Here is a 17,162-nt window from a genome sequence, read left to right as displayed (position 1 = left end):
TATAGATGCAGCGTGCCATATTTCCCTCGTTATAGATATCAACTCCAGAAGAAGAAACTCTAAATTCTTGGTCGTTTTACATGCCGGAGATATCTTTTCTTTTTCCCGTTTCCGTTTCCGTTTTTCTTCTTTTTGTTTTCTCATGCTGATTCTCTCAAAATGCCGCCGATCCTCGCAGGCCAAAAGCGGATCGGCAAAAATCGATCGGGTATCGATCGGTTCATCTCCAAGAACCCAATATTACATATCCATGATCTATAAACCACAAACTTATCTATTTACATACATCAAATAACAGAAGACGTACCAGCCTCAGATATACAAAACGAACAGTAGACATCCCCCAACAGAATTACACCCACTGCGAGACCCGCAACCAAACCTCCCGCCCATGCCTGGCCACCAAATATGCCACCGCAACCCCGACCCCGTAGCACGTCATCTTCCTCAAGAACCTCGCAAAAGCACTCCGTACCACCGCCGCCGACTTCTTCTGAAAGATCGCTTTCTCGTTCGCGCGCGGGAACGGCGTGGCGGGGACATCCTTCCCCAAAAAGCCACACAAGGGCTCCCAGCCCTCGGCGGGGTTCCACTCGAGAAGACGATCTTGCGGCACGACGCTTCGGACGCGATCGTAATGCTCGCGAAACGCCTGCTTGCCATTGCGGGCGAAGTCGCCGGCGAACATCGCGTCAAACCCCAGGCGGCACATCCGGTTGCCCGCCCCAAACTTCTCGGGGTCGATCCACCCCAACAGCGTCGCGAGGGGGCTGTAGGTCTGCGCCATGATGGTCTGCTGCATCGAGGCGTACCAGGCGTCGACGTCGCGTAGGGTCAGCACCACCTTGGCATCGGGGTAGGCGGCCACCAGCTCGTCCACGAAGACGGCGGCGGGGAAGTCCGTGACGGCCTCGACGTGGCCCAGGAGCTGGTCCCAGTCGGCGCGCGTGAAGGGGCGGTCGCCGTGGTACTTGCCGCGGAAGGCTTCGGTCCACAGCACCGCGTCCTTGGGGTTCTGCATGATCGAGGTCATGTGGTAGGTCTCGTAGCCGAGTTCCTGGAGGGCGAGCCATGTTGCTTTGGGGGGTTGTTAGTGTTGGTCGAGAGGGGATAGTGTCGCACGGGGATGCGAAAGCAACTGTGCTATTGCGCTGGAGGATGTGGCACACTTACACAGAGTTCCCGTGCGGCAGAGGCCCAGAACAAGGACCTGCATCGGCTTTACACGATGGCAGGTCCGTCGATCGATGTTGGTCTGCACCAGCACGCTTTCAGTATCCTTCATGATGACGGAAGTACAAGACAACAGTAAGAACAATAACCAAAGAAGTGACAATGATAAAACAACCGCGATAACACCTGTCACCGTCGATGAGTGCCAGGGTCGCACTACTTATCCTGACTGTCTATACGGATCATCTCTGCAGACTCCATTTCTACGCTTGGCAGCTTCCCAAACCACACTGCACAGGGGATCATAATCTTGGATACCTCGCAAAACCCAGGATAGAGACCCTCAGCGCAGAGTAGGATCCGAACACTACCTGAGAAGGAAAATTCGTTTCGAGACACTAAATATCTAGAAAGTATTGAGTACCGATGGTTGATTTGATAAGAGGGCTGGAAGGGAGTGCAGCGCAGGGTCCAGCATATTGTGGGTGCTATGCCGATCGTCGCTTGAGGATACGTATATGTACAGGATATCCACGAGGTCCAGAAATAGCAGAACTGCGATTGACGATGAAGAGTTTGGCGGAAGGGTTCGGAAGGGGAATTCAATTTAACCATGAGAAACAAAAAAAAGAAAGAGTGGAGCTTTCTTGCCGCAGCGGGTGAAGAATATCAATTTCCCGATCGGGGAAAAGCAGCCTGTCCCGAGCCCACGGTACTTCCCGATCTATGCCCGAGACTCTTCCATGGTGTCGGTCTGTTTCTTATTCAACACAAACATGAAGACAGAACAAAGTGCAGTGAAGAAAGGCCTCCAATCCCAAGCATGCACTATCATAGAAGCATTCTGACAGCACACAATGAACGTTGCAACCAGAGACGAGACATCCGTCAATGCAGTCACCTAGATCCTGAATGAGTGCCGAAGACTCGGCATATCTCTAGCGTAGACGGAGTACTCAAACAGTAATCTATGCGACCCTGTTGGAAGATGAGTAGAAGTCCAAGCGTCTCCCCTGCCAGGGCATTTAGCCCATGACGTAGACTACGCCAAGGCCACGATGAGATCCACTGTGGGTCGTTGAAGAAGATGAAGAAGATGAAGAAGACGAGGGAACTCTATCTAATCGCTTACCGTCACCGTCACCGTCACCGTCACCGTCATAACCGTATCGAAACACAAGCTGCCAGCTGCCATACTAGCCCTTACAGCCAGTGCAGCCCTGAACACGTCTTGCCACTTCATCCACTTCATCCACACTCTCACACACATACTCATGCCCATATACCAATGCTACAGCGGAGACAGAAGATCAGAGTCAGCCCCAGCTCATTGTTACCCGCGGTAATGAATGGGACCCAGGGTTGATGCTCAGGTACAGCAGCACACTCAGCTCCATACTGTGTGTCCACAGCCGGAAGCATAGCCGGATCTGGGAAAGAAAGAAAGTGCCTGTCTTATCAGTCAGTCTGTGAGTGACCTACTGATTGCAAATTATCAATCACAAGAAACATTTGTCGATCTGGAGCTGCGAAGTCTGAAGCTCAGGCTGTTCTCCCCAAATTTCTCTCGCTCGCAATTACTCGCTCGAACTTACCTCCCTGCATAATCCCATCAACCTCTCTCGCTTCAACTACCACCCATTTACACCACCTCTAGCTATATGTAATCAGCAAGCGCGACTTGCCTAACACCCGTCATTCTTCCTTCCACTTGACGCGCGCAGTCATGTTGCAGATCGTGCCTGGTGCCTTCGACGCAGCACTCTGCCACTTTCCGACCGAGAATCTCCAGCGCAATGCGCCGGGGTTCAAGTCCATCTCCGTGCGCGCGGGCGCATCCTCCACCGAGGCCGTGTTAGAGGCTTGGACGGTCGTACTACGATATTACACGGGGAGCGATGTCCTCTCCTTTGGGTTGGCGGACAGCACGGTGGCCGATGCCTTGTGGTTTGCGGTGTGCCACGGTGAGATCCCTGGCGACACTGCTCTGGCGCAGCTTCAGCCGTCGGTTCAACAGCCGGCACAGGATGTACCGACCGTCCAGAGTTTCAAGGACTGGGCGGCCATAAGAAGATCATTCAATACCCTTGTCTGGAAGTCGACGCAGACCGAGGAACAACATCTTGCCGAAGTCGATCCCTCTCATGTAAGTAAACCCACTCCTCCAATCATCACTCGATCTTCCCTGCTGACTGGTCAGTTTCCCCTTATACTCTCAGTCGCTGATGCGACAGAAGAGCTTCAAGTGACCCTTCATTATGCCGCGCAGGCCATCGGCGACAGCATCGCAGCTGCAGTTGCGGAAGCGATTGCGAAAGCGACAGCGGCGATCCGCGACGCACCAGATACCATAATCGGAGAGGTGGATCTTCTTGGGCCGTCCTCGTGGACGCGATTCCAGGAGCTGAATGCGACGGTGTCTCCGACCATCGATGCTTGTCTGCATGAACAGATCGACGAAGCGGCGAAGCGTTGCCCGGATCGCACGGCGCTGGAATGCTGGGATGGATCCGTATCGTACTCGGAACTGGTAGACTACACTGCGCGACTGGGCAACTTCCTCATCTCCCAGAACGTCGGACCAGAGGTGTTCGTGCCCGTCTGCTTCGACAAGTCCCTCTGGGCCGTAGTCTCCATGTTGGGAGTTCTGAAGGCCGGCGGCGCATTCGTCTGCATCGATCCCGCCCAGCCGATAGACCGTCTGAGGACAATCATAAGCGAAGTAGAAGCCAACCTGGTGCTTACGGCGCCGGGCTATGTGGACATGGTGGCGCCGAATGTGTCGCAAGTCATCGCCGTGGACGCAGACTTCGTTCAAAGCCTTCCCCTCTGCCCAGACCTCCCTAAGCGCGCCAGCCCCCGCGATGCAGCCTTCGCAATCTTCACCTCCGGTAGTACCGGAAAGCCCAAGGGGATCGTGCACGAGCACCGCGCGGTATGCTCTAGTGTCAGCGCACACAGTGGACCGCTAAACATCAACAGCGACACCCGCACATTCCAATTCGCAGCCTATACGTTCATCGTCAATACTTTCGAGCTGTTCACCCCGCTGGTTAAAGGTGGCTGTGTCTGTGTGCCCTCCAAGGAGGACCGGTTAGGTCGAACAACGGCCGCGATGCGTGAACTCCGAGCCAACTGGTTCTGCACGACACCTTCATTCCTACGATCCATCACGCCAGAAGACGTTCCGGATATCAAGACGTTACTGCTGGCCGGCGAGCCAGTCCAACAGGATAACCTCGACACATGGCGCAGTCGAGTGCGGATGCTGAACATGTACGGGGCAAGCGAAGCGTCCGTCTGCGTGACAGGAGATCTTTCGGGATCCGTCGAGCGCTCAACGATCGGTCGGGGCACAGGCGTCGCTGCTTGGGTCGCCGACATCAACAATCACGATCGGCTGGCTCCGCTCGGTGCAACCGGTGAACTGGTGGTCGAAGGTCCCGTGCTAGCACGAGAGTACATCCATCAGCCGGAGAAGACGGCTTCTGTCTTCATTTCGAACACTCCATGGCTGAAGGATATTCGGGGCGCAGCGTCATCCGCTCGGGCTTACAAGACTGGTGACTTGGTGCGACTGGGAAGCAATGGCCTGATCAACTTGGTCGGACGCAAAGATATGCAGGTGAAATTGCGCGGCCAGCGTATTGAACTGGAGGAGGTGGAATTTCACTTGCGCCAGGCGTTGCCCCGCGGTACAGAGGCAGCAGTAGGCCTTGTAAAGCCGGTCGACCAGCAGGACCGACCCATGCTGGCGGCTTTCGTGGCACTCAGGAAGGGATTCGACGATAACTTCCGAACTCCCGACGCGGCATCAGCGGAGGATCTCGAGGCGCTGACCCAGGGCTGGAAGAGCAAGCTCTCTGCTGCTGTTCCCGCGTATATGGTTCCTTCGACAATGGTCAAGCTGAATCATATGCCACTGTCCCCATCCGGCAAGACCAACCGCAAGGCGATCAGTGATTTCGCCTCACAGTTGACTGTTGCTCAGCTGACGGGTGCCACCAAGAAGAATCACCGGGAGCCTGCCACGGAGATTGGCTTTGTGCTTCGCAAAATCTGGGCTGAAGTCTTGCAGGTTAAGGAGGAATCGATTTCAGCAGATGATGACTTTCTGCAGCTGGGTGGCAACTCCATTGATGGCATGAAACTCGTGAATCTTTGCGGGTGTGAAAATATTGGGTTGAGTGTGGCAGATGTCTTCACCCATCCGACTCTGGACGATATGGCAGAAGCTTCCATTGCGCTCGACAGCATCCAGCCATTTGAAGATGTGCCGTTCTCCTTGCTTGACACCAGCGAGAATCTCAACAGCGTGCTCAACGCTGCAGCCGAGCAGTGCCGCGTCGACAAGTCAGCTATCGAGGACCTCTACCCTTGCACCGCGATGCAGGAAGGTCTGATGGCGCTCTCGGATAGTCGCAATGGAGTGTACATGGCGCAGCACACTCTTGCTCTCGGTCCGAACATTGACCTGAAACGATTCAAGCAGGCATGCCAGGACGTAATCACCGCACACCCCATCCTGCGGACGCGCATCATCTACCGCCAGCAGTCGGTATCGCTACAGGCTGTTATCCAGGGGAATATTGACTGGCGTACTGGCGAAAGCCTCGAGGAGTACTTGGCAAATGACAAAAAGCAGCCTATGGGGGCAGGAGATGCTTTAACCCGCTACGGGCTTGCTCCCGGGGAGCACGGATGGATCTTCGTATGGACCGCTCACCACGCTGTCTACGACGCCTGGACACTAGATCTTGTCTTTGAACGTATTGACAAGGCATACAAGGGTCAGCAGCCGGCTCGAGATGTGACCTTCAAGGCATTCATGGACCATGTGGTCCAGACCGACGCCAAGGCGTCCAACGACTTCTGGCAACAATATCTCGCTGGCGCGATGCGGAACGAATTCCCGTGCACTGTCTCTACCGCAAAGCAACCGGTGTCGGACACGACTTCGATTTACGAGATGACTCTTCCCCGCACGGACAACATGCCGGGAATTACGATGGCTTCGATGATTCGTGCAGCCTGGGGGATTCTGATCGGGTCCCATTCCGAATCCGAGGATGTGGTGTTCGGAAACATTGTTTCCGGTCGAAATGCTCCTGTGCCGGACATCGATCGTCTGGTCGGTCCGGGGATTGCCGCCGTCCCGGTGCGCGTTAAGGTTCCCGACGATGCTAGCACTACGGTCAAAGAGTTCGTTGGCAACTTGCAGGCTGAGGCCGCGAAGATGATTGCCTTTGAGCAACTAGGACTGCAGAACATTGGTCGGTCGAGCACAGAGGCGGCCAGTGCTTGTGACTTCCAGACGCTGCTGGTTGTCCAGCCCGCCAAGGACAAGCCGGCTACCGTCGAGGAGCCGGACTTGACAGCTGTGTCGGACGCTGACGCCAATTTTGGAACATACGCCCTCACTTTGGAATGCACCCTGCAGACCCAGGGAGTGAAGTGTGCCGCTCACTTCGACTCCAGTCTCATCGCAGCTGACTACGTCCAGCGGATCCTTGCTCAGCTGGAACACCTCCTTCAGCAGTTCTGCACGTCAAATGCAGACACCAAGTTGGGCGATCTCACCTTCATCAGTGCCAAGGACGAAGAGAGCATCCGTCAGTGGAATCAAGACATTCCGGCTCCGGTCCATAAGACCATCTATCAGTTGATCGAAGAGCGCATCGCAGAGCACCCTAGCAAAGAAGCTGTCTGCTCGTGGGATGGTTCCTTCTCCTATGCGGACTTGGACAACCACTCTGCCCGCTTGGCACATCGCCTTGCTGAGCTCAACGTCCAGCCTGAAGACTTTGTGCCTTGCTGCTTCGAGAAGAGCCGGTGGCCCGTCGCTGCGATGCTGGGTGTCATGCGTGCTGGTGGTGCTTTCTTGAACATTGATCCGACACAGCCTAAAAGTCGCATCCAGCTGATGATCACGAAACTCAAGTCGAAGACAATTGTATGCTCGCCCAAGCAGAACGAGTTGTGTCTATCTCTGGGCCCCGGATACAATGTAGTGGTTTTGTCTGCGGACACACCTCAAGAGCCTGCCATCAGTGGTCTTCCTGTGACGAGTGTCACTCCTCAGAACTCAGCCTATGTGATTTTCACATCTGGAAGTACGGGAGAGCCTAAGGGCACGGTGATCCAACACGGTGCATACGCCTCCGCATCCACAACCCATGCATCGACGATGTTGATGGATGATAAGACTCGCGCGCTGCAATTTGCCTCCTTCACTTTTGACGCTAGCTTGGTCGAGATCCTCACAACGTTAGTTGTCGGCGGTTGTGTGTGCGTGGCGTCGGAGGAGCAGCGCAAGCGCGATGTTACTGAGGCAATCCGAGAGACCAAGTGCAACTGGGCCGCTCTGACCCCATCTTTTGTGAACCTCATCAACCCGGATGATGTTCCGTCTTTGAAGACACTGATCCTGGCTGGTGAAGCGATGTCTCAATCGCACATTGAGACCTGGGCCCATCGACTTCGACTGGTGAACGCCTATGGCCCCAGTGAATGCTGTGTCTGCAGCACGAGTAACTTTGAGATCACCAGCCAGTCAAGCCCAAGGAACATTGGGCGGGCATGCTCTGGTGCCACCTGGGTCGTCATGCCAAACAATCACCACAGACTGGTGCCAGTCGGAAGCGTTGGAGAGCTCGTTATGGAAGGCTGGAACGTGGGTCGGGGATATCTCGCAGAGCCAGCCAAGACACAAGCCGCCTTCGTCGAGAATCCGAGGTGGCTCAACAAGCAAGATACTACACGGCCTCCGGTGGTGTATAAGACTGGTGATTTGGTACGCTACAATCCCGACGGTACACTGAGCTTCCAGCGCCGCAAGGACACCCAAGTCAAGCTGCGGGGCCAGCGGATTGAACTGGGCGAAATCGAGTATCGCATCAAGCAAAGCCTACCCAACAAGCCGGACGCCATCGTTGACATCCTCTCTCCTAAGGATGCTTCCAGCCAGCCTCGCTTGGTGGCATTCCTTCCCGTGCCCGTTGAAGAAGTTTCCTCTGCTACCACCATTATTCCCCCACCGAGCGACCGCCATGTGACAGCAGTGTCCGGACTCGAGGACCGGCTGGCGGACTTCCTGCCAATGCACATGATTCCGAGTGCTTACCTTCCAGTGAACTACATTCCCAAACTGCCCTCTGGCAAGGCAGACCGCAAGACATTGATCCGGTGTGGTAGCGATATGACTCAAAGACAAATGGCCGAGTACACGGGGGCAACCGAAGAGGCGCGACCCCCGACTACGGAGATGCAGCTTGCGTTGCAGCAACTCTGGGCCGAGGTTCTCAAGACATCGGCCGCGCAGATCAGCCTCAATGACAATTTCCTCCGGCTGGGAGGGGATTCGATCACGGCCATGCGACTAGCATCCGCGGCTCGTGCTCAAAGCATTCCTCTCTCGACTGCCACCGTCTTCCAGCACCCGACTCTGGAGGCAATGAGTGCCGTTGCAGAAACCTTGTCGCATCAACAGCGACCTCAGACATTCGAACCTTTCTCGACGCTGAAGTCCTTCACCAAGGACCAGCTTTTGGACGAGATCGTGCTGCCACAAGTTGACTTCCCTGCCTTTAACATCGAGGACGTGCTTGAGGTCACCGACTTCCAATCGCTTGCCATTGGCGGTGGCCTCAACAAGACCCGCGGTTGGAGCAATTACCTGGTGTTCGATTTTACCGGGCCGATTGACCTACGACGCCTGCAGACGGCCTGCGAGGAGCTGCTGAAGCACCACGCAATCCTTCGCACGATTTTTGTGAAGACCAGCTCGCAAATGCTCCAAGTTGTGCTGCGATCAGTAAGTCCCGAGTACACGTTCCATATCCAGGATGATCAAGACCCATCCGAGACACTTGTTCGTGAAGATCTTGCTCGGCCGCCACGTCTAGGCGAACCCATCGTTCGATTCATGGTGATTAAGAACGGGGCAATCCGACACCGTCTGATCATGCGGATCTCTCACGGGCAATACGACGGCTCTTCCATGCCGCTCTTGATGCAAGACCTCCGCAGCGCCTACAGAGGCGAGTCTCTTGCGAAGCGACCCCAGTTCGCCGATTTCGTGCGCATGCAGTTACTCGCCAATGAGGGCGCCGAGGCCTTCTATCGACAGATGCTGGCGGGATCCGCGATGACCGCGGTGGTCGAACACACCAGGCCGTCCATCACCAACGTGCTCAATACGATGATCGTGGACATGGTACCCTTGGTCGCATACAAGGATTATGGCATCACCGCCGCTACGGTGATCAAAGCAGCGTGGGCGATGGTGCTGGGAGAGCTGGCCGCCACATCGGACGTGGTCTATGGCCACATGGTGTCGGGTCGCAACCTCGCCCTGGACAACGTCGAGTCCGTCATGGGACCGTGCCTGAACATTGTGCCCGTCCGTGCGGACATGAAGACTGTACGCACGGTCCTCGAGCTGCTGCAGATGATCCAGCAACAGCAGACCGACACGATTCCACACGAGTCCCTCGGTTTCCAGCACATTGTTGACCAGTGTACCGATTGGCCTGCCGCGACGCGATTCAGTTCGGTCTTCCAGTACCAAGAGTTCGGGGCGGAAGAGGATCCCACGCAGCCGGTCTCGATGGAAGGAACCTTGAAATGTGCCCCGGGATTCATCTGCCCAGCCCCCGATGCTTGTGATTTGTCAATTCTGGCCACCCCGGTGGGCTCGCAGGTGCGGATCGAGATGATCTTCTCGACTCACGCCATGTCGCAGTCGTTCGCGGAGGAGACATTGAAGAAGCTGTGCGCTAAGGTGGAGGCGATCGCGCGCCAAGATGTCAACACCTCGCTGCCCTCGGAGGCGCAGCTCGCGTCGCGACAGGCTGTCATCCCGTTACCTGAGCCGGGAAAGAATATGGCGAATGGGCTCGTCAACGGAATTGTGAAGCAGATGGTAGATGGAATCAATGCGATGGGTGAAATGAGCGGACTGAATGGGGTCATGGAAGGGGAAAGTGAGGCAGAAGAAAGAGAAGAAGGAGGAGAAGGGGGAGCGGCAGATCACGAGATCAACCTGTTGGCCTCGGTGCCTATAAGCTAAGGCATCAATCACCAGCCACCGTCTTTCAAAATGTGTATAGTATCAAATCACTCTTTTTTCCAGAACAATGATCCACCACATAAACATCTATACATCAGACATTCAGCCGAAAACTGCCCTTTGAGAGCCTTCCTTTGAGCCCGTGTAGCCAGCGTTTCAAGGCAGCCATCGACGTAGTACAGTACAATAAACCAACCAACCCTTGCGAATTCATCAAGCCATACACAGCAGATGCACCCTTCTCCACGATTCCACGAGGTCACATCGCCACCAAAATCACCCTTCAAAGCCACAGTGTCCTACCTACAAGTCACTTACGCGTATGAGCATCCTCCCACCCACCCACACCGCCACAGCAAGCCTTCTCCCCCCAACAATGCCAATGCAACACCACTTAACACCCCTTGCATTCCTTCACCCACAACGAAATCGGCTGGTACTGGGAGTCCGATCCCTTCCCCAGATGGTAGATCTCCCTGATCTGGCCCGAGTTGGGATCCACCCCGAAAGCGCTGCTCTTCCCGTTGACCGTCAGGTAATTCTGATTGTCGACCCCGAATCCCGCCACGACGGCACCGCTGGGGGCGTCAGCGTCGGGGCTCGTCAGCGTCACGGGTGCGTCCGTACTCCCCATGACGTAGAGATTTTGTACGCCGGTGGAGGAGCGGTGCTGCGCGGCGCCGGTGATTTTGCTGTTGTTGTTGCCTCCTTTCACTGTTCCTCAATCCGCATGGTTAGTAGTTGGAACGGATGAGGGTTATATTGGGTGGGTGGAGCTTACAGATCAGGACGGGATAATTGTCAATGTCTCCGGTGCCAATAAAGGCATGGGCTAGAGCGATGTCAGATAAAGAACAAGACTCTCGGAAGCTGGAGAATGGAAGGGGAAGGCGGCATACCACCGTCGGTGACCACAGTCCAGCCTCCATCTGCGACAAGAGTATACGCAGAGGGGAAGGGAAGAGCTGCGGCGCTGGCTGCGAGTGCGGGCACGACAGCTACGATGGAATATTTCATTGCGATGATAATGAGGGCTCCGCCTAGGCAAGAGGTGAAGGCGAATGCAATCGACTAGGAAAGATGGACGGTTTTATAATCGGGTGGCCAATGCTTGTGGCAGTGTCTTCTGCGTCAGTCTGCATCATGATGTTATTCATAGTCTCGGCAGGTGCGAGAGCGCCTCTGTCTTACCTACCTGAGAGCAGCTGCAGGGATTGTCTCAAGGACCGGCCTTCAAGGTTGTTCCAGATGAGGCTACGTGGGACGAACAAATCTTTGTCTTGCCGTTGGAATTGACATTTGCTCACCCTTTACTTTCCTAGATCCAAGAGATCGGCTTTTATATCTTAGATTTGGTTCGAGTCTCCTGGTCTGAAGATTTCGGCTTCGTGCTGATCAAAGTCGAGAAGGGCTGATCTCTGGAGTACTGTGCAACCCCCTTGAGCCACGGTATGGAGCGAGCGACGATCCCTGTGGCGTTGAAGACCGGCTGTCGATCTTCTGACTGAGATTTCGGGCGACCAAAGCATTGGACCACCACCCTTCATACGATTCTCTCGGCTACAGACACCTCTAAGGCTTCAGAGAGAGTTTGGTACACAATTCTTTTCGTCATGAGTTGCAGTCTCCGAGAATGCGGCCACGACTCATAGTCCTTTCATGTGTTCCAACATAGAGAAGACTGCACAGACTGAATGGTGCAGACTGTTGGTTGTGTGGCTGCTGTGACTATCGCCTGTAACGGAAGCTAAAAGTATCACATGCGAATATTCCTACTATGTGAAATAAACCATGACTTACTACTCAGTCTATTTTTCAGCATGGATGCATACGTGAAGGCCCAGAGACATGCACAGACCGTTGTCCACCATTATGAAGATGCTGAGTCATCTATACCAGCAACTGTCAACCCCCGCCCCATGAGCTTCGCGGTCGTATTAGCCCACTTGCCTTACTACGAACAAGGATTACTAGTTTCCATCAAGTTTTAGTATTAGGCATATCATCGTTAGTCTTCTATGGGATATTGGATATTCTAAACACCTACAGTCACCGCCCATACTTCATCACTCACACCTTTAGAGGGAGCATGAAGCCTGAATATGTATTGTTTGCTCATTTTGGTATATTTATATGCCTCATACGGTACCAGCTCTACAACTCTGTCCTTCACAACGTACACGGTTGGCATGATAATGGCAGTGGAAAATAAAGCGAAGAGACTAGCATCACAAAGACGCAAGTCCATGGTCTCATAGACTCATAGCATCTCTTTCATCAATCAGAAGAATTGCCACAGTACTACAGGAGTGATAGCCCGTGGTGGCCGCATGGCGAAGATACTTTTTCTTTTTCATAGACTCAAGATCGGCTAGAAAGACATTAGGCTTAGCAGGACGAAGCTCAAATTGGCGAGAATTACTCAAGGTACAGTAACAATTGCTAGATTCCTTGACCAGGTGCAAACCTGCTGGCTATATTTCACACCAGACAGAAGTCGTCATTGGGGAACGAATTGACTTTCTACACTAGTTAGAGAGTGAGAGAGAGTGAGAGATCACCGCATAGCTTCGATGCTATATACAGATGATTCACAAATGACCTAGAGGATGGTCTCAGGGCCCATCAGTGGCAATAAAGTGCAATATGACATTCCGGTACTTCCACGTCCCCCGGCACTCACAAAGCGCGCCTTCCCGCATCGGGAGCCCGCTGCAAAATGTTTTTGCGGGTAACTTATAAAACCCACCCACTTCCCCCTGCAGCCACTCCCCCTTCGCCATCTTGACTGTTTCCTCCCTTCCATACCTCGGACGCACAATGTCATATCCCGAGTTCCACGAACGCCACAAGGCCTTTGCATTCCACGACACTGACGGCTCCCCAGTATATGAGGATGGGTGGGGAGGGCTCTGCGGCCGCATCGTGGCGCGAAACGACCTCGCGGCTCTCCGACTCTATCACGCATCGCCCAACACGCGGGTATTCTGGGAAGGATACGAAGCCCCCTACTGGCATCCCTTCTTTGTGGCGGCCGGTTCCGGCAGCTGGGAGGCTCTTCGCGCCCTTATCGAGATCTACTTGACAGATCCAACGTATAAGAACCCCGAGCAGCCGCCGCTGGACCAATACCTGACGCAACTGGACTTCTCGCCCATCAACGAGGCGTGTGCTGCCGCGAATCGAGAGATGGTGCTCTGGCTCCTGCAGCACGATCCACCGTTGGCGACGCTGCAGGATCGGGATGCCCGCGGCCACACGCCGCTGTTCAGCGCGGCGAGCGGGCTTAGGCGAGGGGTGGGCTTTGCCGAGCATGAGGAGTTCATTCACTGTCTTTTGAACCAGGGGTGTCTGGTTTCGGAGTCAGATGTTGTGAACGTTGTGCGGGAAGACGACGAGGAGGAGGATGATGATGATGATGAAGAGGAGAACAAAGGGAGACAAGATGATGATGGTAATGCGAGTGGGCCATCACAGCCGGTCAGAGAGCTGGAAAAGACACTTCTCGGCGCCGCAGTGCCGTATGGTAGCTATCATTTGACATCGCGGCTGATCGCGGAAGGCGCCGAGGTGCATGTCCGGCAGAGCTGGTGTGATCCGACCTTGTGGATGACTGATGAGGGTGTCATTGGACCCAGCAAAGAAGTCACCGCCTTGCATATCGCCAGCGTGTACAGAAACCTCGAGGGCATTCGTGCGCTAGTGGACCATCGCGGCGAGGGGGTGAGTGTGGCGGAGATGATCTCCCGCCGGGATGATCAGGGCCGGATTCCCCTTCACTGGGCTTTACTAGGCACGCCGGACGACAAGCCTCGAAAAGAGAACAAGGATGATGACACAGAAGATGATATGGCTCAGGAAGAGACAATACCCTCTGAACGATTAGTGAAGACCGTCAAATACCTTCTAGCAGCGAACCCTGAGACAATCAACGCCCGAGACCGGCTGGGGGCCACGGTGTTCCATTACGCGGTGAGATCACGCCACATGGGACCCTCAAGCGTTCTGGCGGTGGTGGAGATGTTGCTGGATGCTGGACCACTAGCGTCGACTTGGAAGGCCGTCCGCAACGACGAACGCGAGAGAGACACTTTCGAGCCTACAATTCTACAAGATGCAGTAAATGGCCATGGTGTGCGACGGGGGAAAGTCAACGATACACGGTTCATCCAGTTGGTCGAGACCTTGCTGGCCCACGGGGCCGATGCTCGGTTGTGTCTGCACCGGCTGTGTGCTGAACGTTGGATTGAGCACATTCCCCGGGCAATGCTCGAGCGTCTACTGCAGGCCTCGCTAGACATCGATGAGACAGATGCTGATGGCTGTACGGCGATGCACTATCTCGTCAGGAACATGGATCAGGTTGAGGCGGCTAGGTATTTGATCAGCCGCGGAGCGGACGTGGACGTAGTCGACGACCAGGGAAATACACCCCTCCATCAGGTGATGAAGGGGACACTAATTCGAAAGCTCGACGAGCATGGACGGCCTGACCCCTCGCAGCCCAAGGATGCTCCGGTCCGAGCACGAAAGCAATGGATCGAAATGCTGGTGGAGGCAGGAGGCTCGATGGATCGACCCAATGCTTTTGGAAAGACTCCTAAAAGGCTGCTGGAGGAGCTCACAGAGAGGTTGGAGCAAATGCGGATGGCCGAGGCCACCCAAATTGGTCGAGGACGTGGACGCGGAGTAAGAGAAGGGGACAACAGATGAATGAACTGGAATCTGTGGATAGACAAAAAAGTATATTTAGGCGAGGGCCTGGGCTAGTGAGCCCAGACCGACAGGGATATAGCTCAGTAACTTAGACTTAATTGCATCTAAGGTAATCGATATCAGCAGCCTCCCCAGGCTGTGCACTCATTTTAACACAGGGCCGCGGTCTTGGCTTGGCCAGCACCTGGCATGGGCGGAAATGCGACTGATCCTCGCAAGGTTACTGACTAGCTTTGAATTCCAGGCAGTGGATAGGAAACAGTTGCAATGGGAGGAATTGCGCACGTTCTTGTTGGTTGAGAAGCTACCGCTGGAGGTGCGAGTGCGTCTGGCCCCGGATCAACAGTCTTCACTTGTAACTGTGCTGTTCAGCCACCATGCGGGGACCTGGTCTATCCAATTCCCTGATCATGCCCAGAAACAGCTCGCTTAGTGGCTGTAGTTTGCCTGTAGTTTGATGTCCGATCATTGTAAGTGGCTCCTGCCGCCAGCCAAACCGGGGAGCCCACAGGATACGCACTAGATTAAGGCCAGTAAACTTGAGGGAAGCACCCTAGAATCTCACTCTTGCGCTAGCACGCCAGATTAGACGAGCATAGTGAGCTGGCCAAGGAAATTCGGAACCCAGCTCTGGCTGCAATGACTTCCATCACTTTTTAAGAACTTCCCACCCTTACATCCTAAGCTCCCACTGCCAACTTCAGCTCATCATCTGATAATGGGTGCTCAATATCCGTAATCCTTCCCTCCACGCCCGTGATTCACCTTGTCCGACGCTCCCTCGCAGCAGGGGAAAAGTTGTCATCGTGACCGGCGGTGCATCCGGAATAGAACAGGAGCTGGTGCGCATGCTCTACCAGAAAGGGGCGACAGTCTACATCGCCGACCGGTCCGAGCCGCACGCTCAGGCGGCCATCCAGACCATTCAAGCAAGCACCACCACCACTAGCGGCCAGCTGTACTATCTCCCTCTGCATCTAGACGATGAGAATAACGGTGCGTATGTGATCCCGTGGGGTCGACTGCATCCCGGGATGGCGCCGTACCTGGCGCGGCATTTGGTGCCGGTGGAGGAGTGCGGCACCGGGCGGGCGAGTGGGTTCTGGGAGTGGTGCGCGGAGCGGAGGAGAGATCATTTGTGATCATATCGTCTGGAACCATATAGCGATATCAAAAAAAGTTTCGAGGGGATTGTATTGCAGTGCATTGATTGGGGGACCAGGGTTGTAGACGGGCGCTTGGTTAGCTTACTCACCGACTTGGTTGACCAGTTTTAGTGAGGTATTTGTTCTTGCTTGAAGGTGTTGATGAGGTTCAATTTCATTGGCGTCCGAATTCCCTCAAGCGAGTGCTCATCTGCAGCTTCCTAGTGTCTACCCCTTAGTGAGGTAGGGCTAAGACCGTCATGTGCTTGGACCCGTCTGACGATCAATGGTGGGAAGGAAGACCTTAACGGGGTGCAGTCTGGACAGACGCCCAAGCCTCATATAAGAAGTAGTATCAATGGACCGGTATTCGTCATTCGCACGTTCTCCTACATGATAAGGTAGAATGCGCAGACATTACCTCCACCGAATACGTCACCTGGTCGAAGTACTGTACCTGAAATTGCCAGTTATAGAGCGAAATCTACTAGTTTCGTCTTCAAGCCCATGATTTGCCCAAGGTATTGAGGGTGGTGACATCATCCGGTATTGTTCTAGGCTTTGCTCGTTGCGGCAATATTCGACTCAATCATGGATCTAGAGTATATTTCATTATCCTGCAAATACCCGTCGACACTCCCCCCACCAGCTCCTGGTGACGTACAGAATAAAGACTTGGCCCAATCACAGCTGCTATCGAGGGCAGGGTCGAGGGCTTGATACTCTGCATCAGCGCTCGAACTTTGCTGCCTACAAGCGCGTCACCTGTTGTGAGTTTTTCCGGAGTGGGGCCCTGTAGTAGTTGTGGGACCATTCACCACGAAACACATAACCAGGTGTTGTGGAATCAGGGCCAGGAACAAAAAACTGCGGACCCATGATATCATGAAGTGCCAACGGGTCGGAAACCGCGAACAGCAGCCAATGACCAAGGATGCCATCACAGCCCTACAGCCCTACAGCCCGTAGCCAAGCCGCCCACTTAAATGCTTATATCAAGCGCCCTTGATACCTCGGACTCAAACCATGCCAGCGCCTGGGAAACATCTTTTCTATCT

The 17,162-nt window shown here is 54.5% G+C and overlaps 6 protein-coding genes across 6 annotated transcripts; 4 read left to right on the top strand and 2 right to left on the bottom strand.

The window, feature by feature from the left end:
- Positions 1 to 487: 487 nt before the first annotated feature.
- On the bottom strand, positions 488 to 1,255 carry BO95DRAFT_325144 (sulfotransferase family protein; the record flags this gene model as incomplete). The annotated part of the gene is made up of 2 exons (XM_025581838.1): positions 488 to 1,077; positions 1,174 to 1,255. Coding segments are annotated over 2 exons (672 nt in total), but the record flags the coding sequence as incomplete, so codon positions are not given.
- Positions 1,256 to 2,175: 920 nt separating this feature from the next.
- BO95DRAFT_278438 (uncharacterized protein) lies at positions 2,176 to 2,719 on the top strand. The gene has a single exon (XM_025581628.1). It carries the CDS (start codon positions 2,261 to 2,263, stop codon positions 2,537 to 2,539), a length of 279 nt encoding a protein of 92 aa, XP_025437555.1. The 5' UTR covers positions 2,176 to 2,260; the 3' UTR covers positions 2,540 to 2,719.
- On the top strand, positions 2,502 to 10,243 carry BO95DRAFT_423475 (acetyl-CoA synthetase-like protein; the record flags this gene model as incomplete). Its single annotated transcript, XM_025584633.1, has 1 exon — positions 2,502 to 10,243. Exon 1 carries the CDS (start codon positions 2,900 to 2,902, stop codon positions 10,241 to 10,243), a length of 7,344 nt encoding a protein of 2,447 aa, XP_025437554.1. The 5' UTR covers positions 2,502 to 2,899.
- A 394-nt stretch (positions 10,244 to 10,637) lies between these two features.
- BO95DRAFT_485768 (uncharacterized protein) lies at positions 10,638 to 11,260 on the bottom strand (the record flags this gene model as incomplete). The annotated part of the gene is made up of 3 exons (XM_025590426.1): positions 10,638 to 10,957; positions 11,025 to 11,075; positions 11,143 to 11,260. The coding sequence occupies 3 exons, from the start codon at positions 11,258 to 11,260 to the stop codon at positions 10,638 to 10,640; spliced, it is 489 nt and encodes a 162-aa protein (XP_025437553.1).
- Positions 11,261 to 13,035: 1,775 nt separating this feature from the next.
- BO95DRAFT_447312 (ankyrin) lies at positions 13,036 to 15,047 on the top strand. Its single transcript, XM_025587591.1, has one exon. It carries the CDS (start codon positions 13,064 to 13,066, stop codon positions 14,954 to 14,956), a length of 1,893 nt encoding a protein of 630 aa, XP_025437552.1. The 5' UTR covers positions 13,036 to 13,063; the 3' UTR covers positions 14,957 to 15,047.
- Positions 15,048 to 15,158: 111 nt separating this feature from the next.
- BO95DRAFT_507559 (uncharacterized protein) lies at positions 15,159 to 16,111 on the top strand (the record flags this gene model as incomplete). Its single annotated transcript, XM_025591261.1, has 3 exons — positions 15,159 to 15,281; positions 15,413 to 15,429; positions 15,750 to 16,111. 3 exons carry the CDS (start codon positions 15,159 to 15,161, stop codon positions 16,099 to 16,101), a joined length of 492 nt encoding a protein of 163 aa, XP_025437551.1. The 3' UTR covers positions 16,102 to 16,111.
- Between the last annotated feature and the right edge of the window lie 1,051 nt (positions 16,112 to 17,162).

This window comes from Aspergillus brunneoviolaceus (genome assembly GCF_003184695.1).
Source record: "Aspergillus brunneoviolaceus CBS 621.78 unplaced genomic scaffold BO95scaffold_86, whole genome shotgun sequence".
In the NCBI taxonomy this organism is placed as follows: Eukaryota; Fungi; Ascomycota; class Eurotiomycetes; order Eurotiales; family Aspergillaceae; genus Aspergillus; species Aspergillus brunneoviolaceus.
This window is presented reverse-complemented; position numbering and strand designations above follow the sequence as displayed.